The following is a 21,965-nucleotide window of genomic DNA, read 5'->3' as shown; positions in this document are numbered from 1 at the left end:
GTTTGTTAATCAGAGCATTTGTATATGTCTTTGTGTATGTATCTGTGTGTATTTATGGTTTTGTATATCTGTATTTGTATTTGTGTGTCTGTGTATATATCTCTGTGTACTCGTGCGTGCGTGCGTGCGTGCGTGCGTGCGTGCGTGCGTGCGTGCGTGCGTGCGTGCGTGTGTGTGTGTGTGTGTGTGTGTGTGTGTGTTCTGATGCTGCTGTGCATCACTGTGCCTGGGGTCTCGCTGTGGAGCCCAGTAGCCACCCCTCTTTCTCTCTACAGCAGCACTTTGCTTTTCGCCTTCATTTCAAAGCCTCTGGAACCACCAGCTTCTCACTTTCCCCTCAACCTGCTCTGTTAGAAGCTAGGCCCCAGCTTCTGGAACTCCTTCCCCAGTGGCTTCACACCATCAGTCTTTGCTGGGTTTATCACAGAGCTGATCACCAGCTGCCTCTATCCGAGGCTTTTATTTCTTGATTCCCAGCAGTGACTATCCTGTAGAAGACACTCAACAAAAGCTGTGAGTAAAAGAATGGCTGATTTCTAGAATGAGGAGGGGTCTAGTGGCAGAAACTTTCCAACTTTACACCACAGTGCATCTGATCTCTTCAACAATGCCACAACTTCCAGGCCCCAAGGTTTACCCCAGGGGCTATCTGGCAATCCTGTTAGGTTGGTTTAGCTAGAATTTCACTAGCATTTCCTTTTAATTAGTTTTCACCTCTTGGCTTCACCCTGTTCTCTGGCTCTACATTCTCCCTTGTAACGTCCTCCATAAGTGGTAACTACGGTGGTTTCCATACCTCAAGAGACTCCCTGAACTTAACAGTTCTTTTCTTTAACATTGTACACTGAGAAAGTTCATCCCAAGACCATCCCTTGCTGACCCTGAAATGTCCTTACCTCACAGTACTTCTAGGAAGTTAATTTAGGACAGTTAGGCTGACACACCCACAAAGGAGGTTGGTCAGAGGACCACTGGTGAGTCCATGTGTTACAGGCACCTGTGTGGACACAAACTTTCCAGGTGCTCTCTGTAATTTTGTGACTGCAGATGAGCAGAGCTATTGCAGAAACAGCTTACAAGAAGGCGCTTGTTTTTTGTAAAGTCCACACATACCAACAGCAAGGCCAGCCAGGGTGGCTGCGCCCAAGCAGGACATGTCGAAATGGGCTGGTCTGTCTATCCTCTCGTTAATCAAGTCTGAAGTCATCTGCATGACAAAAGCGTTGTTACACACTCCTCCGTCTGCCCTGTGGGAAGCAAGATCCATGAAGCTAGTTACTGTGAGAACATTAACTGTTTGATTTATGAAGTTAACTTTTGGGGAGGGGAGAGGGCTAGGAGTCAGGTACCACTGAGCTGTGTCCCCAACCTATCTACACTTCTATTGTTTTTTAGTAGGAGAGATTTTGTTTGGTTGGTTTTTTAAGACAGGGTTTCTCTGTGCAGTCCTGGCTGTTCTGGAACTTGCTTTGTAGACTAGGCTGGCCTCGAACTCAGAGATCTGCCTGCCTCTGCCTGCCTCTGCCTCCCAAGAGCTGATTAAAGGAATGTGCTACCACCGCCTGGTAAGTAAATACTGTTCTTTATTCAGGTCTCAGATCCCATTTGTTTAGGTGCTAGTTCAAAATTATGATGAGTAAAACAAACTAAGGCAACAGAAGAATTCCTTTGCACATTAAAGAAGGTAAGACAATCTGATGTTTCCACACAAAAGGATAGCGATAACATAATAAAGAAACACTAATGATTTCTATATAATATATATGCTTGACAGATCCCCGAAATTTTTTTTATGGGGGAGGGGGACGACAAGGTCTCAACCCATGCTGTCTTTTTTTTTTTTTTTTTTTTTTGGTTTTTGAGACAGGGTTTCTCTGTGGCTTTGGAGGCTGTCCTGGAATTCATTCTCGTAGACCAGGCTAGTCTCGAAGTCACAGAGATCCGACTGCCGCCTCTGCCTCCCAAGTGCTGGAATTAAAGGCGTGCACCACCACCCACCCTGATCCCTGAAATTTCTAAGTGCTATAGTCTCAATAATCTAAAACTAGCATTTTCCTCTCCAAATTGCTATGACCAACAATTTTATTGCTGAAGAACTAGTCATAAGCTTTGGAAGTCAAGAAAAAAATGAAAATAAATAATGGCTACTTTTTTTTTTTTTTTTTAATTTCTAGTTTGTTTTGTGGTGCTGAAACCCAGGGGAATGTTCAAACACTGAGCTAATTCACCAGGCTGACTTTGTAGCTCCTAACTGGACCTGTTATAAACAAAGCTTACATACCGGATATTCGTGACTGGGATCTGGATTTCCCTCTGCATCATATCATATAACTGCTTGTTCCTAGTCAAAGACAAGATAACTATTGAGAGCATATTCATGTCATAATTCTGTATTTCATGCTGATATTGCAAACAAATAAGAGTTATGGTTTTATTTACTTGATAAATGATTATTTTACAACTAGGTTTAATTTATTGGCAGTCTATAAAGGAGCATTCAAGCAATTATCTATTTGGTAGCCCTTACTATGATATATTCAAACAACATGTAAAAGTACCAAATGTATCATTTTGTATTCATAAAAATTACTTTAGATGAAAGAAACACTCTTTATTTATGAGAATTCAATTATTTTTTGAAGATTTATTTACTTTGTAAGTGTATGGGAATTTTGCCTGTAGGTGTATATGTGCACAGTGGAAGATTTAGTTACTCTGTAAGGGTATGGGAATTTACCCTGTAGGTGTGTATGTGCACAGTGGGAGTGAGGTATCTATGAGACAAGACAAGGACATCAGAGCCCCTGGACATCAGAGATGGTTGTGAGCTGCATTCAGGTGCTGGGAACCAAACCTGGATCCTGTGCAAGAGCAACCAGTGCTCTTAACCACTGAGATATTCTCCCAGTTCCCAATTATTATTATATATATTTTTATGAAACAGAGTCTCACCTAGCCAGTATTGCCTTGAACTCCTTCCCTATGTAGCCAGGGCTGTCCCATGTCCCCTGATCCTATTGCTTTTACATCCTAAGGTTTTAGGATTATAGGCATGTGACCTCACACCTGGTGACAGTTCCTTTTTTTAAACTTTTTTTTCCCCCTAAGACAAGATTTCATTATGTATCCCCGGCTGGCCTGGAACTCACTCTGTAGACCAGGCTGGCTTTAAACTCACAGAGATCCACCTGCCACTGCCTCCCAAGTACTAGTGACTTTTCTCATTGCAATGATAAAATAAGTGACAGAAAGAAACTTAATGAGGGAAGAGTTAATATGTGGTCACAGTTAGAGGGCACAATCAATGACAACAGGAAGTCTGGGGCAATAGAGGTGTGCGGCACATCCACAGCCAGGAAGCAGAGAGAAATGCATCCTGGGCTTAGTTGACAGTTAGAGCAGGTCTCCCTGCCTCACCTAACCTACTCTAAAACGCCCTTGTACACAAGACCAGAGATTTCAAGCTGACAACTGGTATTAACCATATACTACACTTGTCCAATAATCAAAAGACCAGGAGAAACACATAAAGAATAATTCTTACTACCCAGTCTTTGGGTGTAACAGATTGCTGTGATTTGAATTCTCCCTTGTGAGAATCATAGAGATAAGATTGAGACCCTCACATACTCGAAGTACAAGCTCTATTACTGAGCTATATTCCTAGCCTGGTCTATCTTAAAAAAAAATCATTCCATTTTATGTATCAAATCTAAGTGGTACTGGTACCATTAAATACAGCCACAAGAACAGATTATATCATGTGTACCATATACTGAATTGAGGGGCTGGAGAGATGGCTCAGTGGTTAGAAGCACTTGGTGATCTTCCAGGAGAGCTGGGTTCAATTCCCAGGACCCAAATGGAGGCTCACAACAGTCTGGAAGTCTGGTTCCAGGGGATCTGACACCTTCTTCTAGCTTCTGTAGGCACCAGGAATGAACATGATGGACAGACATAGATTCAGGCAGGGCATCCATACACATAACATAAAATTTAGATTTTTAGAAAATAAAATAAAAATTTGAAATCATATACACACACTACATTGAAGGCATAAGTTTAATGATTTAATTAAAATTAAGAGTGCTAGAAGGCAGCTTAGCAGGAAAGGGTGCTTGCCATCTTGGGACCTTCATTAGACCCAAGAAGGCACATAAGAGTGGGAGGAGAGTACTGACTGCACAGAGTTGTCTTTTGGCCTCCATGGTGCATAAACATATCTACCCAAATACACATACATTAGTCAATCATAAAATAAACACTCTTAAATAAATGAAATTAAGGAAAGCTTCTCTTTCACTTTATAGAATTAAGCTGCTCACACCTGTAATTTCTGGACTAGGGAGACCAAACAAGAGGTTCCCCATGATTTTGAAGGCATACAAGATGAGTTTCAGGCTAGCCTGAGCAGTTTAAAATCCTGTCTCAAAAAAAAAAAAAAAAGCCAAAAAAACAAAAATTAAAACAACCCTTCAAGAGCTGGAGGGATGGCTCAGTGTTTAAGAGCACTGGCTGCTCTTGCAGAGGACCTGGGTTCAGTTCCCAGCACCCACATGGCAGCTCACATCTGTCAATAACTCCAGTTTCAGGGGATCCAACACATCTTTGTCCTCTGATAGCTTCTGCATGAATGCAGCACACATCATACACATATTCAAGCACTCGCAAAATTTAAAAATCCATATATTTAAAAAGAATCCTAAGCTGGGCATTGGTGGCACACGCCTTTAATCCCAGCACTCGGGAGGCAGAGGCAGACGGATCTCTGTGAGTTCGAGGCCAGCCTGGTCTGCAGAGTGAGTGCCAGGATAGGCTCCAAAGCTACACAGAGAAACCCTGCCTCAAAGGAAAAAAAAAATCCTTTTACCAGAAAAGAAAATTTCAGTTTGGAAGCAAATCTAAGGGAAATGACAAAGTACAAAGGTGGCAGAGGGAGTTTCAGCAGGTTTTACCTGAAAGCTATTGACTCCAGTATTGCTCGGACGAGATGGTATTTACTGGTGGAATGCTTCAAACCCATAAAAGAGGCACACGCACAGGGGTCATTTAATGGGGCCTAAAGTAAGAGATGAAAAGGACATTATTTATATTCTAAATTACATCTACAGGTTTGATATGGATCACAAAACACAGCCATGCTAGAAGAATGCTCTTTTAAATAATTTAAAATAAATTACAATCCAAAGAGCTGATTAAACAAGATAACCATTCATTCCTTCATTCATGCATGCATGCATGCATGGACAGGGTCTCACCATGTAACCCAAACTGGCCTGGAACTCATTATGTAGACTAGGCTGTCCTCAAACTCCCAGAAAAATCACCTGCTTCTGCCTCCCAAGTGCTGAGATTAAAGGAATGTGCCAACATACTTGGCTGCTATCTTATGATAGGGTTCTCATAGAGGCCAACCTGGTCTTGAATTTACTATGTAAGCAAAGCCATCCTTGAACCCCTGATCATGCTTCCACCTCACAAGTGCTGAGATTACAGGCTGGAGCCACCACCTTGAGGTTTTCAGATTTTTTAAAAAAATTTTCATGTATGGTCTATGTTCTTGTGGGTATATGCCACATGTATGCAGGAACCTGTAAATAACAGCAGGGGGCACTAGATCCCCTGGAGCTGGAGTTACAGGCTGTTGAGAACTGGGAAGCAAATGTTAGCTCTCTGGAAGAGCAGCAAGCTGAATCCCCACCCTCACCCCTTTTACATTGTATACCCTATTACTATTTTAGAGGTGTGTGCGGCAAGGAGAAGCTATAGAGATGTTGTCAAAAACAAAGTCACTATAAAATCCCCGAGCATGGGTTTCTCTCATCCTCCAAGCATGCACCACCACCCTCTGTTCTATGCAATATTGGAGATCAAGTCAAGACTTAATGCATCCTAGACAAGTGTTTTATTAACAGAGCTATATTCTACTTGCCCAGCCATGAAAAAAAATTATTTACAGAAGCTGGGTTTTTCTTTTTAAGGAGTATTTTTTGTTTCTTTGTTTTTGGTGCTTATTTATTTAGAGACACGCTTTCTCTGTGTAATAGCCCTGGCTGTCCTAGAACCCCTTTTTTGTTTGTTTTGTTCTTGAAACAGGGTTTCTTTGTATAGCCCAGGCTGTCCTAGAACTTGCTCTGTAGACCAAGCTGGCCCCACCACTGCCCAGTTAATTTTGTTAATTCTACACCTGAAAACATTTCCTAAATCTTTGTGACAGCATTCTAAGCCAGAGGCACATACAACTCTGTTAATTAGATATAAAATTAAGTATTTCAAAGTCAGACCTTTTACTGGGTTCGCTTTTGATCAGTCCAAGTAAACCATAGTCTGTCTACCATAAAAGTTGAAAAGAAGCCAGGTGTTGGTGGCACACCCCTTTAATCCCAGCACTCAGGAGGCAGAGGCAGGCAGATCTCTATGAGTGCAAGGCCAGCCTGGTCTACAGAGTGAGTTACAGGACAATCTCCAAAGCCACAGAGAAACCCTGTCTCGAAACACCCACACCAAAAACAGTTGAAAATAAAGGTTTTTGTTTGTTTTGTTTTTAAAGATTTTATTTATTTATTATGTATACAGTCTTCTGCCTGCATGCCAGCAGAGGGCACCAGATCTCATTCAAGGTGGTTGTGAGCCACCGTGTGATTGCTGGGAATTGAACTCAGGAACTCTGGAAAAACAATCAGTGCTCTTAACTGCTGAGCCATCTCTCCAGCCCCAAAAATAAAGTTTGATTTTTGGGGAAAAGCTAATGAAACCTTTAGATAAAGTTCAGAATAAATGCATAGGTTTATATGAGTGCCATGATGTCATTATTTTTTTCTCTTTCTTTGTTTTGTTTTTGAGACAGGGCCTCTCTATATAGTCCTAGCTGGCCTTGAGTTTACATAGATCTTCCTGCCTCTGTCTCCAAAGTGCTGGTTATGAGATTAAAGTTGTGTACCACCAGGGCCAGTGACATCATTTTTCTAATTCTCAACAGTATACTTTCTCTAAGTAAAGAATACCCATTTGCTGATACACACTGCCTAACAACCCAGAAGTGCCTATTTATAACTCAACCGTAGGCCATATTAAAGTTCTATAACAAACCTGATAACTTTTAGTCCCCACTTCCATAGAACTGAAAGTTGACAGCAGCTGAATTCTGTAATGCAGCCAAACTATCAGGGTCTCATATAGAGATCACACTGCTCCCCGATAGAATCTGTGCTAACTTGGCATATTTTCCCTGTCCTAGAATGTACCTTTCCTGCCAGGCCTGATTACTCATTCAGGTAACAGAAGAACAGCTGTGTAATTTGGGGTATGGCTGGAGGAGAAACTGTTTGCCAATGCTGTAACTCTGTAAGAAAATACCTGCAATCCATTAAACGATGGAACAAAATAAACCCCTTCAGAATCTTCCAGACTCAGGGCCATTTTCTCAGTCTCAGCAGCATCTGTGAAAAGATCTGCAAAAACAAACAACAAAACTCTAAAATAAAAGGAAGCAGTTGGGGAGGGACAAACAGAATCACATTGCACAACCACAAATTTGGACTAGAACACAAAAGCTTTTCATTTAAAAGGGTCAACACAAGAGGCAACCTTTCACTGTGCAAAGGTTTACAGCAAAGGTTTGGACAGGGAGACACCCCTAAAGGTCCTTCTAGATAAGTTCTGTATGTAGCAGGCCTTATTTTTTTTTTCATTAAAGGTATTTGGGTAAGTTGAAGAATCCATTCTATGGGTTGGTTGTTTTTTTTTTTTTTTTATGTTTGTTTGCTGTTGTTGTTAGTATTTAGGCATCTGTACTGGCCTGTCCTTGAGGTTCTGACACCCTCAGCTGCAGCCACTAAGAGCACCACCTGCGCCTATTCACTATGTTCCCTTTCAAAAGGGCCCTGCCCACCTCCCATCTCTTTCTCTCTTTTCCTTTCTCTCCCTCTCTCTGCCTGTCTGCCCCCCACCTCTTTCTCCTCTCTCCTGCTGCTCTTCACCCTTCCCTTTCCCCTTTTTATGGTTCCTTTCCCTAATAAAAACACCCCTCTGCTTGAACTCTGTGGCATGGTGTCTTTCTCTCGGTCGCCGCTTTACAACAGTTGTTGTCATTATATATTATTTCCAACTGGACATAGTGATGTATACCTGCAATCTCAGTACTTGGAAAGCTAAGGCAGGAGAACCACCATATAGGTTCAAGGATAGCCTGGGCTATACAGTAAGATCCTGTTTCGAAAGCAACAAACCAAAGATTATTCTCCTTTGGCTGGCAGTACAGCTCAGGGGTACACCGAGTGGGTACCTTAATGTGTTTCATATGCAGGAGGCTATGGGTTTAATTCTCAGCACGTGCGCTCGTGCGCGCACACACACATGCGCGCGCGCGCGCGCGCGCCACACACACACACACACACACACACACACACACACACACACACACTAAAAAAATTAAAAAAATAAAAAAAAACACCCACAAAATAAACAAACAAAACCCAACAACAAAAAGATTCAGAGTTAAAACACACCCCAGGTTTTTGGACACTGGAATCCTCTACCTATAGAAACTTCACTTGAAGCCAGGCAGTGGTGGTGTAAGCCTTTAATCCCAGCACTCGGGAGGCAGAGGCAGGGGAATTCGAGACCAGCCTGATCTACAAGATCTAGATCCACTTGATCAAGCGAAAAAAACAAACAAACAAAAAAAAACCTTCTCATTTAATGAGTTCAATAAGGGAGCAGTAATAGACTAAAGGTCACTCTTTTACAAAACAAGCAAACAAAAGGAATCGAGTCTTAATTCAGTCATTAAAGTTTTTACTGAAATGTATTGCATATTGGGAAAATGTCCAAATCCAGGAGGCTGAGGCAGGAGGACTGGGAGTTCAGGGCATCTTCAGCTATATATCAAATTCAAAGCCAGCCAGGGCTACACGAGACCCTACCAAACAAACAAACAAACCAAAAAGAAACCCAAAACAAACAAACAAAAATCCTACAGAGGGAAAAAAGGTAGAAAAGAAAAAGGCACACAGCTTTAATCCCAACAGAAGTACTTGGGTCTCTAAATTCAAGGCTAGCATGGTCTACAAAGCAACTTCCAGGGCAGCCAGGGCTACACAGAGAAACCCTGTTAAATAAAAAAAAAAAAAAAAAAGTCCAAGATTGATAGAATTCTTTTGTCTAGTGCTGTGGACAAAAGACCCAGGGTCTTGTGCATGGTAAGTTGCGGTGGGATAAATCTTCTGTACACTGTGAAGATGTGTTGCTTTCATTGTTAATAAAAAGATGATTGGCTGATGGCTAGGCAGGGTTTTCAGGGCAGAGAGAATGCTGGGGAGAATGACGGAGTCAGGAGGAGATGCCATGAGACACAGAGCGAGCAGGGTGGGAAACACATACACGAGGTAAATGAGCCTCGGGGCAGCACATAGGTGTTTGTAATCCACTTATTCCCACACCACACAGAATTTCATTGTGAGATTACATAACTTATAAGTCTATTCTGTAAGAATATGGGGGAGTTTCTGGTGTTTGGCCATGCTGAACAGTTGTGTGCATTCTTTTCAGTGGAAGTGGCTGATATTTTTGTGTTTATTAATACCAATGAATAGAATAGGTAGTTAAAAGAGCCTCATATTTACAGCTGGCTTTGGCAAGACTGCTGAATAACTATTTAAAGTGGTTGGCTCAAGATTTCCATTGACTTCATCTTCTTCCCAGTATTTAACATTGACGTTTTTTTTTCGTTTTAGCTATTTTGGTGGTTTCCATGACAGTCTGAGTCTCACTTCCCTATTTACTATGTTAAAGATTTTTCATTTAGATATAAACCTCTGAACTTGACCCTCTATGAACGAGGTAGCCATTTAAAAAAAATGGGGTCTCATGTAGTCCAGGCTGCCCTAAAACTTGACATATAGCCATTGATGGTCTTGAATAACTTCATCCTTACAACCATGTGCCATTCACACATCTTTTTTTCTTTTCTTTTTTAATACACAGTTTTATGTAGCCCAGGTTGGCCTAGAACTCTCTGTGTAACCAAGGATGACCCTGAATCCCTGACGTCCTGCTTCTACCTGTCCTATTATGCTGGGATTACACTATCATACTCAATTCCTGCAGTTCTGGGATCAAATTCAGGATTCTGTGCACCTTAGGCAAATGCTCTACCAACTGAGCTAAACTCCCAGCCTGAAGTATAATAACCTCTGAATGAGAGAGTAGCAGAGTTCAGGTGAAAAACCAGTCAAGCAGATAGTGCTGTCACATCACACCTTAACTGAAGTGGCTTCATTTCACTATTGGGTTTGTTACACTAAGAAAAGAAAGACAAAGAGAATCAGTGCTGAAACTCAAGTTAATAAAGATCATTTTTGGTTGAGTGTGCAGCTAAGTCCCTGTCTAGAACATGCAAGGTTTGCTCCCTAATACTGCAATTAATCTATCAATATAATGCCTACAAACTTTACTCAACTTGACAGGTATCAGATCCATTAAGTTTTATCCATTTGGTCAAAACGTCCAGATGACAGATCAAAATAAATCTGGTATTTCAAAATCACATATTTACACCCTTAGATTTTTTTCTTTTTTCCTTTCTTTTTTCTTTTTGGTTTTTCGAGACAGGGTTTCTCTGTGGCTTTAGAGCCTATCCTGGCACTTGCCCTGTAGACCAGGCTGGCCTTGAACTCACAGAGATCACCTGCCTCTGCCTCCTGAGTGCTGGGATTAAAGGCGTGCACCAGCAATGCCCCGCTGATTTTTTTTTTTTCCTTTTTTTCTTTCAGGTCCAACCTCCTATGGTAAGAGCAACCATAACCTCACAGCCCAGGCACACAGCTGCCAGCAAGAGGATGAGGTAGGGGAATCTGAGTACAGGGGAAGGTGGTATATCCACTCCAGGTAGCCCTATGTCTGGCAATACACACAGTATCAGTCTTAACAAAATTTCAGGATGAGGGCTCAGGAGATGGCTCAGTCGGTAAGTGTCCTAGCTGTGCAAGCGTGAGGACAGAAGTTCAAATACGCTGGACCCATAAAAATCGGCCATGGTTTCACAAGCCTGTAACTCTAGCATTACCAGGGCAGGTTCACTGAGCAGCCAACCTAGCTAAACAGGTGAGTTTTGCCTTCAGTGAGAGACCCTGCCTTATAAGGAATAAATCAGGGCTGGAAAGATGGATCAGTAGTTAAGGGCACTGGCTGCTCTTCCAGAGGCCCCAGATTTGATTCCCATCACCCACTTTGTGGCTCACAACCATCTCTAATTTTAGTTTCAGGACCTCCATTGCCTCTCCTGGCCTCCGAGGACACCAGGCATGCACTTGATACACGGATGTACATGCAGGCAAAACATTCACACAGGTCAAATAAATAAATACATAAATACATATTTTTTAAAAAGTTAGGAAAAAACATATATCAAAGCAAGATAGAAGGAGATACTTGACATTCTCGCTGGCCTTTGTACATACACACAAGTATGTACCATACACAGACACAATAAAAAAATTAAAACCTTGTGGGGGGGCTGGAGGTGGCTCAGTGATTAAGAGCACTGGCTGTTCTTCCAGAGGACCTGGGTTCAATTCCCAACACCCACATGGTAGCCCATAACTGTAACTCCAGTTCCAGGGGATCTGACACCTTTATACCAATGCACATAAAAGTTAAATAAATTATAAAAAATATTAAAAAAAAACATTTTTTTTTTCTTTTAAGACAGGGTCTCACTGTATAACCCTGGCTGTCCTAGAACTCACTATGTAGATCAGGCCAGATGTGAACTCACAGATTCTCACCTGCCTCTGCCTCCCTAGTGCTGAGATGAAAGGTATATATCACTATGCCTGGCATAAAACTAAAAATATTTTTTATAGTATGGTTTTCAGTTTGTTGTTTTTATGGGACACCTGAGTATCCAAACTATGGTCTCTCTGATTCTTTTGTTTCTTTGTTTTTCCCAGATAGGGTTTTTTTTTTGTGTAGCTTCTGGAGCCTGTCCTGGAACTCCATCTGTAGACCAGGCTGGCCTCACAGAGATCCGCCTGCCTCTGCCTCCCGAGTGCCACTACTGCCCGGCCTCTTGTGCCTTTTTTAGACTCCTTTCCTTCTGTTTGCCTTGTCCAATTCTAATATGTTAGTTTTCTTTCGTTTTATCTTTTGTATTATATTTTATTGTTATCCTTTAGAAGACCATTTCTAAAGAGAGACAGAAAGGGAATGGATCCAGGTGGGAGGGGAGGTGGGAACAAATGGAAAGGAGGGGTGTTAGGTCTCAAACCTGGGACAAAGGACTAACTGAGGTGCCTGTTTAACATATCAAGGCGGATTCTAGCCACCAGCGTCCCTCAGTCCCAACCTGTGGCAAAGTCCTGGCTCATCAACACTTCTCACCCTGCCCCCTACCTCAAACTCTGCAGCTCCTAAGCTTCACTCCCAGCACCATAACTGCTCTGCCCGATACAACCTCAGCCATTTTGGCTGTATGGTCTCTTGGCCTTTTGGCCCATGGCTCCTCTCCTGTTCCTCTCTCTCTTCTCTTCCAGTCTCTCTCCTCTCATGGCCCAGTTCAGTCTGGACCCTTCTAGATGTCTTTTATCTACAATAAACTTTCTACAATAAACTTTCCCTTTTATATACAATGAACTTTCTCTTCAACCCATACCTAGAAGCGGTCATGTCCTCATTTTTTTCATTCAAGGGAAAACCATATTCAGGACATATTATGTAAGGGGAAAACCCTCAAAAAAACATTTTCAATAAAAGGGAAAAAACTGGGGGAAAAATTGTCAGGTTAAGAGCGCACAGACAGGGCTTTCCCTTTCTTTTTTCCTTTCCTCTCTCACCCCTCTTGCCGAGTAGATAGAAGTAGTTACAGAATGTGATCAGCAGAGGGAGACTAAAACACACTGCCTAGCCAGAACACCAAAGTACATGAGGCCAAACTGTTAAGGAGATCCCTGAAAGAAAGGCATTCAAGACAATTACCTTGCAAAGATCTTTTTTAAAGGCTTGACCTCCCTCTCCACCCAGAGCTGACCATGTGAAGAAGATGTGACCACAGATAACAAACCAAAATAATTTCTAACAAACCTTTAGACAGAAGACTGCCAAGATTGGCCGTCAGGTGGTACAAATGAGACAGAGGCCAACAGCAGAACAAATGCATAGAACACCGAACGGACAATGGAAGCCCATCCTACAGAAACAACTTAAGGAGCTGCAGGGATGGCTCAGTGGTTGAGAGCTCTTGTTGATCTTGCAGAGGACCTGGGTGTTCGGCTGGAACTTCCAGTTCACTCCTGCTTCATGCGGAAAGCCCCATTCCTCTCTCTCCAAACCCCACCCTTTCAGAGAATCCCCAAGAAAGAAAAAGTGCCAAAAAGCCCAGTTCTGCATTCCTGGCAGCTGTAGCAGCTCCTCCTCTGAAGTTGCCAGTAGCCCAAGACTCCACATCCACCCTGTGTGCACATGTGATCACCCCTCACCTACAGGGTATATAAGCTCCCTGCTTTAGTTCCGCTAAGTAATTTCTCCAGCTCCAATCTCTGGGGCCGCAGGACTCATCTGGGAGTTGCTTTGCTCAGATATACCTGTTCTTTTGCTTTTTCAGTTTGGCTTGATCTGGCTTACTGTGTGGAGAATCCTATTATCGAGTTACAGAAAACCTATTATTGGATTCAGTTCCCAGTTAACATGGTGGTTAGCACCCATCCATAATTCCAGTTCTAAGAGATCTGACAGCCTCTTCTGACCTCCATGAGCACCAGGCAAAACATTCATGAGCAGAAAATAAATAAATAAAACACTAATTTAAAAAGAAAAACTTAGCCAGACAGTGGTGGCACAGCCTTTAATCCCAGCACTTGGATCTCTGAGTTCAAGGCCAGCCTGGTCTACAGAACAAATGCCAGAATAGGCGCCAAAGCTACACAGAGAAACCCTGACTTAAAAAACCATAAACAAACAAACAAATAAATAAATAAATGAAAAATAACAAAATTCCCCATAGGATTTAAACAAGCGTCTCATAAATAGTGTAACATCAGAAACACCTTAAAATTAATTACTTGTCTCTCTTGCAAGGAAATAGACAATAAACCCAAGATGCCATAGACATTGAGATTATCAGAGAAAAACTTCAAGAAAGCTGTTAGGGTCACCATCTGAGCAGTAGACTTGAAACAAAAGACAGGAAGTGCAGCGAAAAACCAGAAGGGAGATGGTTAAAAAAAATAGATGGATCTGTGGTTAAAAGCACTGGCTGTTTTCATAGGGGACTAAGGTTTGATTCCCAGCACCCACATGGCAGCTCAACTGTCTGTAACTCCAGCTCCAGGGGAATCTGATGTCTTCTTCTGGCCTCTGAGGGCCCAGGCACATATATGGTATAAGCATACATATAAAACCAAAATAAATGGTTACAAAAAATTCTTTTCCTCAATTAAAAAAATAGAAGATATGAAGACCAGCCAAATGAAGATTTCAGAAATGAAAAACTAATAATAAAAATATGGATTCACTGGATGGGCTCAAAAGATGGAGATGACAAAGGTACAAATCAGTAAAACTGGAGGCAGGATGACAGATTATCCTGGGTAAGTGAGGTAAAGACTGAAGAAACAAATAGGAGAAACACAGCCTCTGGGAGTATGGAAAAGGAAGACAGTAAAGACTCCTCTCATTTCAGTCATGGGAGGGTAGCAAATAGCAAAAAAATTACCCCCCCCTTTTTTTTCCTGGTTTTTCGAGACAGAGTTTCTCTGTGGCTTTGGAGGCTGTCCTGGAAATAGCTTTTGTAGACCAGGCTGGTCTCGAACTCACAGATCTGCCTGCCTCTGCCTCCTGAGTGCTGGGAGTGAAGGCGTGTGCCACCACCGTCCGGCAAGAACTACTCACTGAAAAACAAAATTACTATAAACTTCACTAGTGAAAGAAAAAAAAAAAACTATATATTCAGGGGTTCCTGGAATCATTCGCAAGACCCTGGGTTGGACCCCAGGGCCCCCAAATGAAAAGCTATTGCTCAGCAAGGTATGTGCCCATGCTGCAAACACAGGAAGAAGTCTGAGGTTTACCATGAGGAAGTGCTGAGTGTTTGAGGAAACAGCCATTTCCCTGGTTCAAACATCTCAGGGTTCAACACATGAAGCCAAAAGGTAGTAAAACAATGCTCTTTATATCTTTTCTGTCTGTCTATCTATCTATCTATCTACCTATCTATCTATCTATCTACCTATCAATCTATTATCTATCTATTACCTATCTATCTATCATCTATCTGTCTGTCTGCTATCTATCTATCTATCTATCTATCTATCTATCTATCTATCTTTTGCAGTACTGGGAATTAAGCCCAGGGTCTGGTGCATGCCTGGCACATGCTCTGCCAATGACCCACACCCCAGCCCAGAACAACATCTTTTAAATAATGAAAGAAAAAAGACTATTGTCCCACAATTCTATAGCCAGTAAAATTAAACTTCAGAAAAACAACAGTAACAACAACAAAACCCAAAACCTCCAATGAAGGAGAATTAAGAACATTTGTTACCACTGACATGTAAGTTTTTAAAAATAAGGAGGGCCAGCAAGATGGCTCAACTAGCAGGGGTGTTGTGTGCAAGTCCGACAATGGGAGTTGTGAGGTAATTATCTACAAGACACAGGAGACAAGGTGATATGACAGACGTCAACTCCTCTTAGTACACCTACTTTATGGCTCTGCTTTGGGGAACCATGTCGATGCTTCACATTTAAACAGTAAAATAATCTAGGTGTGGCAGTGCATGACTGTAATCCCAGTACTCAAGAGGCTGAGATAGGAGGATTGTGAGTTCAAGGCCAGGCTGGACTATATAGTAAATTGCAGGCTAGCCAAAGCTGCACAATGAGACCCTGCCTTAAAATAAATAGATAAAAATAGATAAAAAAAATATTAAATAAAAAGTTTTAAATTTTTATTTACTCATTTATTTTTAGTCAGGGCCTCTGTACTGGTTAGTTTTTGTCAATTGACACAAGCTAGAATTACCTAAGAAGGGACCCTCAATTTAAGAACAGTCTCCAACCAGGCAGTGGTGGCACACACCTTTAATCCCAGCACTTGGGAGGCAGAGGCAGGCCGATCTCTGTGAGTTCGAGATCAGCCTGGTCTACAAGAGCTAGTTCCAGGACAGCCTCCAAAGCCACAGAGAAACCCTACCTCACCCCCCAAACCCCCCCCCCAAAAAAAAAGAACAGCCTCTACCAGACTGGTCTGTGGGCTTGTTTGTGGGGAATTTTCTTGCTGAATGGTTGATGTGAATAGGCCCAGCCCAAGTGTGGGTGGGATCACCCTGGGGAAGGTGGTCCCTGGGTTGTATAAGCAAGTGAGTAGAGGAAGCCACAAGGAGCAAGCCAGGGAGCTGTCTTCCTCCCTGGTACCTGACTTCCCTCTGATGTGTAAACCCAGTTAACCCCTCCAGTTGGTTTGGATCAGTGTTTTACCACAGTACAGAAACCTAGCTAGGACAGTCTCACTCTAGGCCAGGCTGACCTGGAATTTACAGCTTTCCTCCTTCTTTACCTTCTCAAGTGCTGAGATTATAGGTTTACAGAAAACATCCCTTCCTCTAATGAGACAGACTTCATTTCTCTTGGGAAGGAGCCATTTACTTCAAGTAAACAGATCGGAATGTGCCTTACAAAGAAGTCTAATGGGGATTGCCTGGGGCAGACAGACACGACTAGGACCAGCAATTAAAAGTGAGTCTGCTAAGAAAGATGTCCCCTGATGGCTGTCAGCTGGGGCAATGGAACTAAGAACTGCCACTACTGTAGTAGAGAAACAGGGCATCCAGGCATGTTTTCCCTGATGCTCCTCCTTCCACAGTGAAACCCTGCCTTCAAAAGCAAAAAAAAAAGGGGGGGGGGGACATGGGGAGGAGGACAGAGAACACATAGCTAAAACAGCAGGGTTTTAAGGAGAATGAGCAGTTTGGGGCAGGGCTAGGATGCTAGCAGGACTTTGAATTGTATAACAGGTATGAGTTTGTACTGAGGAGCCTAAAAGCCAGCTTGTGCTTTGGTATGCTAATAAGAACCACAGTTAGCCATTTGTCCTTTCTTCCTTTTGGAATTTGGGGAAACAGAGTTTCCTTTGGACCTGAGAACTTTATTTTGGGGGAAGGGGGGAGGGGCACAAGTATGGCTATGGTACCTGCTTGTGTAGGGGGTCAAAGAACAATCCAAATAAATCAGCTCTCTCCTTTCATCATACAGGTTCCGGGGAACCTAACTCAAGTCATCAGACTTGACAAGAGGTCAATAAGTACCGTTACCCCTGAGCCGTCTCGCTAGTTCTAGGGTTTTTAAAAATACATGTCAAGGATGGTAAAAGAAACACACTTAAGAAGAGAGAGACTTCAGTGAAACAGCACTGAAATAACCTTTTTTCCTGGTAAGTAACTGTAAGTAAAGGCTAATGACCTCTGGGCCTACGTGGAGCTGAGAAATCCTGGCCTGACAAAGAAAGCCCATGACCATGATGAGGACATCTGCAGGCAGTTAGCAGCTGGGAGAAGCCTGACAAGATGGTCACAATGATAAGAACATGTGCCTTGGCTTTGAGATTACAAAGAATTGATTGCTGATGGAATTTTCCTCCCCCAAAGCTCCCTTTCTGCCCTATAAAATCCTCAAGCTCCCTGCTCCTCCCACAGTCTCCACTCCCACAGAGGGACTGCTGCCCTTCCTGTCCTAATAAACAATAAGCATCTGCTTCAGGTGAGGTCAGTCATCACTTTCTGTTACTTTTCAGTAGCCATAGGCAATCCTCATCTAACAGTATGCTTGTGACTCAGGGTACAGGCTCAAGGAGGGGGGCAGGAATGTCATTCAGTGGTAAAGTGGCTCTCTAGCATGTCAAGACCTTGGGTTTGATCCTATGGAAGGGAAAAAAAAAGCCATTTAGCATTGTCATCTAAGAGTGAGTTTTCTGCCAATAGGATTATTTTTTTTCCTTAAATAAATCAGTTTAATTCATATCAGTGAAATATAAAATTACACCATACTTCCATGAATGATAACTCTATAAATAGCCTAGAATCATCTGGTTGTTGGCTTTTTTTGTTGTTGTCATCAACTCGACACAAGTTAAGAGTCACCTGGGAAGAGGAATCTCATTGAGAAAATAGCTCTATCAGATTTCCTATAGGCAAGCATATGGAGCATTGACTAGATTAAGGGCTGATGCGGGGGCATAGCTCACAGGTGGTGCCACCCCTGGGCAGGGTGTCCTGAGCTGTGTTAGAAATCAGGTTGAGGAAGCCATGACTTGTGAGTAGCTTCCCTCCATGCTCTCTGCCTCAGTTCCCGCTTTGGCTTCCCTCAACCGACTGTGACCTGGGATACATAAACCAAATGGATCCCTTCCCCACCATGTTGCTTGGGGCAGTGTTTCATTACACCAATAGAAAGCACACTAAGACAGGTCTATATTTCACATTTTGTGCATGAAATATAGTTTATAAAATACAGGTTGTTTTTATTCATAATGGCCAAAAGGCAAAAACAGACTGGCATGGTGGCTCAGTGGGTAAAAATCACTGGTCACCAAGTTTGATGACCAGAGTTCAATCCTCTGGACCCTTATGGAGTCAGAGAGAGCTGACTCCCCAGGACTGGCAGACGGCTCAGTGAGCAAATGCATCTGCTGCTGAGATTAAAAATCTGAACTTGATCCCTAGGACCTGTGTCGTTGGAGACAGAGAGAGACAGAGAGAGAGAGTGATCTAGTCCCAACTCCCTTGGATTGTCTACATAGGGAGTCTGAGGCCAGCCAAAGCTACATAGACAGACAAACAACAAATAAAGAGAGTTGACCTTCATTCACACCATGGTACACACACACACACACACACACACACACACACACACACACACACACACACACACACACACACACGATAAAAATATGATAAAAATTTATTAAAGGCAAAAAGCAGCTGACATGCTCACCAACTGATGAACAGATAAACCATGATTAATTCACATAGTGGATATTGATACAAACTAAAACATGAGCAAGCATGAAATGCCTTGTGAAAGATGTCAGAGCTGCAGACCACAGACTCCATGACTATGGCTATGAAATGCCTGGAATAAACAAGTCCACAGAGGCAGAAATAGACTGATGGCAGCAGCTTCAAACTAGGACAAGGAGGATGAATAGGAGCTAAGTGAGAGCCCTGCTAATGGGTGAGCTGCTTACATTAGCAGGAACTTTAAGAAATCTATAGTTAGGTTGTTAACGGTGTCTACACTACTGTATCAAAAAATTTTTTTTTTCCTTTGTGTTTTGAGACAGGGTTTCTCTGTGTAACAGTCCTAGCTGTCCTGGAACTAGCTCTGTAGACCAGGCTGGCCTCAAACTCACAGAGATCACCTGCCTCTGCTTCCCGAGTGCCTGGCTCTAAATTCTTAAAGTCACTGAATTATTTCCTTGGGAGCAGGGGGGGAATGACACAGGGTTTTTAGAATATACTTATTCTGTGGGCATATTCATATTCATACAAGTGGCCCCATGCATGGAGGTCAGAGGATAGCTATAGCTAGTGGAAGTCGGTTCTCTTCTTCTACCGTTAAGTCCCAGGGATTGAACTCGGGTCTGTCGGAGATGGCAGCAAGCACCTTTATCTATCAAGCCACCTGTTCTCCTTCTGTTTGTTTGGGTTTTTCTGGTTTTTGTTTGGAGACAAAATCTCACTATAGCCCTAGCTGGCTGGAACTTGTTATAGATAGACACCAGACTGAACTCAAGCTTGTGTCCATGCTCCTGTCTCTGCCAGTTTAGTGCTGGACTTACAGGTGTTTACCACCACCCTGGCTAGCTCATTTACTAATCTTCCTGACATTTGCTACTAACAGTTCTCTTGCTGTTGCTGTTTTTTGAGACAGGGTCTCACTATGTATCCCTAGCTGTCCTCAAACTCATAGAGATCCACCTGCCTCTGCTTCCTGACTGCTGGGATTAAAGGTGACTATCACTATGCCTGGCTGCCACTAACAGTTCTTATCCATTTGTCTTTTTATTTTGCTCACAGCATAGCTCTTCCTATACATTCTGGTGTTCCATACACTCTTTTTCCTTTCCCTCCTACCCTCCCTCCCTCCCTGCCTTCCAAGATTAGATCTTACTATGTAGCTCATGCTGGTCTTGAACCTGCTATGTTATACAAGAGACCTTAAACTCTGCCTCCCAATGCTGGGATTAAAAGTGTGTATGAGCAAGCTGGGTGGTGGTCTACAGAATGAGTTCCAGAATAGCCAGGACTGTTTCACAGAGAAATCCTATCTTGAAAAACTAAAAATCAAAACAAAACAAAAACCCTCTCTATTTTCTCCTAGTACATGTTATTTTATTTTAATGTTTCATTTGAATGGTCCATTCTTCACCTATTGGTCTAAAACTTGTGGCAAACTTGAATCTAAGTCTGGCCTGTAGATTTTGTTTAAAGGTGACTTACCTAATTTTTGAGCCCATATTATAGCGGTACCCGTATCTCCTGCATTGCCTTCAGCTAAACATACAACTTCTTGCCCAATCTTCCATCCAATTAATGGATAAAAGCCTTAGAAAGCAAGCAAACAAAACAACACTGTAAGTCATATAGCAAATACACAACTCATTGCAACACCAACCATAACAGTTTGACGATTGAAACAAACACATAGTGCTTACTCACTAAGCCCGCCTGAGTTCAAATCCCAGCCCTCACTAGGTGTGATCTTTCCTCCCCAAGTTGCTTCTAGTCATGGTGGTTTATCACAGCAATAGAAACCCTAACTAAAACAAGTATCAATTACAAAATAAATATATTAAGAGAAAACAAGAATATTTTGGAGCTTGTTATTTAGATAATGTATTTATTCTTTGCTATAACTGTAATTTTGTAACAAATGTAGGATTCTGTTAATAGTACCAAGAGTATTCATTTTGTTTGTTGTTGAGACCTCAGTTTGTAGCTGACCAGAACACAGCATATGTGGTCAGGATAGCATCCTACTTCATCCTTCCAAGTGCTGGAATTAAAGGTGTATGTATCTAGCTAGGCGGTGATGGCACACACCTTTAATTCCAGCACTCAGGAAGCAAAGGCGGGAGGATCTCTGAGTTCAAGGCCAGACTAGATTACAGAACAATTTCCAGGGCTACACAGAGAAACCCTGTGTCTGGGGGAAAAAATGGGGAATTGTTATACACATACAAAGAAACACAAGTGTAATGTCATCTTACTAACAAGATACACCCTGTCTATTTACCTCCATTAACATGCTGAGGGCTGTTTCCTGTATTAATATCCAAAAATGTCCCGGTTCCCATGGTTAATTTCACATCTCCTGTCTGGAAGCAGCACTCTCCAAACATGGCCGATTGCTGGTCACCAACCTGCCAAGGTGTTCAACCGTCAGATGTATACTCTACCAGCGCCTACTTATCATAGTCCAGCCCCCTTTACAGACTCTCATGATTACATATTTTACTTGATTTTTTTTCCAATTCCTTAAGTTAAAAATAAACCCCAAAGAGAACAATTGCATATTTCGGGGACTCACTGTGGACAACTGACTAGTTCATGACTTTTGTAAATGTGAGTAATTTTAGAAATGTCAGTATAAAAATTATACTGACAAACTATACCTTTTCATTTCTCCCCTCCAGGTTTCATTAATTTGTCAAGATAACTGTTGTCACAAACTTTTCTTTTACTAAGAGTGACAGAGCTATAATAAATAGTTAGAAATCTTAAATCATTCTTGTCATAAACATGTATCTCTCTCTCTCTCTCTCTCTCTCTCTCTCTCTCTCTCTCTCTCTCTTTCTCTCTCTTCTTTTCTCAAGACAGGTTTTCTAAATGTAGTCTTGGCTGTCTTGGAACTCCTGAGATCTACCTGGCTCTGCCTCCTAAATGCTGGGATTAAAGGTGTGTGTCAGG

The 21,965-nt window shown here is 42.2% G+C and overlaps 1 protein-coding gene across 1 annotated transcript in view; it reads right to left on the bottom strand.

Annotated features, from left to right (window-relative positions):
• Positions 1 to 21,965, bottom strand: part of Gk5 (glycerol kinase 5) — a 56,860-nt gene that overhangs the window by 2,958 nt on the left and 31,937 nt on the right. Inside the window, exons 10-15 of the mRNA XM_027410922.2 lie at positions 21,292 to 21,418; positions 20,496 to 20,600; positions 7,357 to 7,451; positions 4,956 to 5,059; positions 2,282 to 2,341; positions 1,114 to 1,247 (exon numbers count right to left, since the gene is read on the bottom strand). Of these exons, the coding sequence (XP_027266723.1) occupies positions 1,114 to 1,247; positions 2,282 to 2,341; positions 4,956 to 5,059; positions 7,357 to 7,451; positions 20,496 to 20,600; positions 21,292 to 21,418 (625 nt within the window). The remainder of the gene's footprint in view (positions 1 to 1,113; positions 1,248 to 2,281; positions 2,342 to 4,955; positions 5,060 to 7,356; positions 7,452 to 20,495; positions 20,601 to 21,291; positions 21,419 to 21,965) is intronic.

Source organism: Cricetulus griseus, chromosome 4 (genome assembly GCF_003668045.3).
Source record: "Cricetulus griseus strain 17A/GY chromosome 4, alternate assembly CriGri-PICRH-1.0, whole genome shotgun sequence".
Taxonomy (NCBI): Eukaryota; Metazoa; Chordata; class Mammalia; order Rodentia; family Cricetidae; genus Cricetulus; species Cricetulus griseus.
This window is presented reverse-complemented; position numbering and strand designations above follow the sequence as displayed.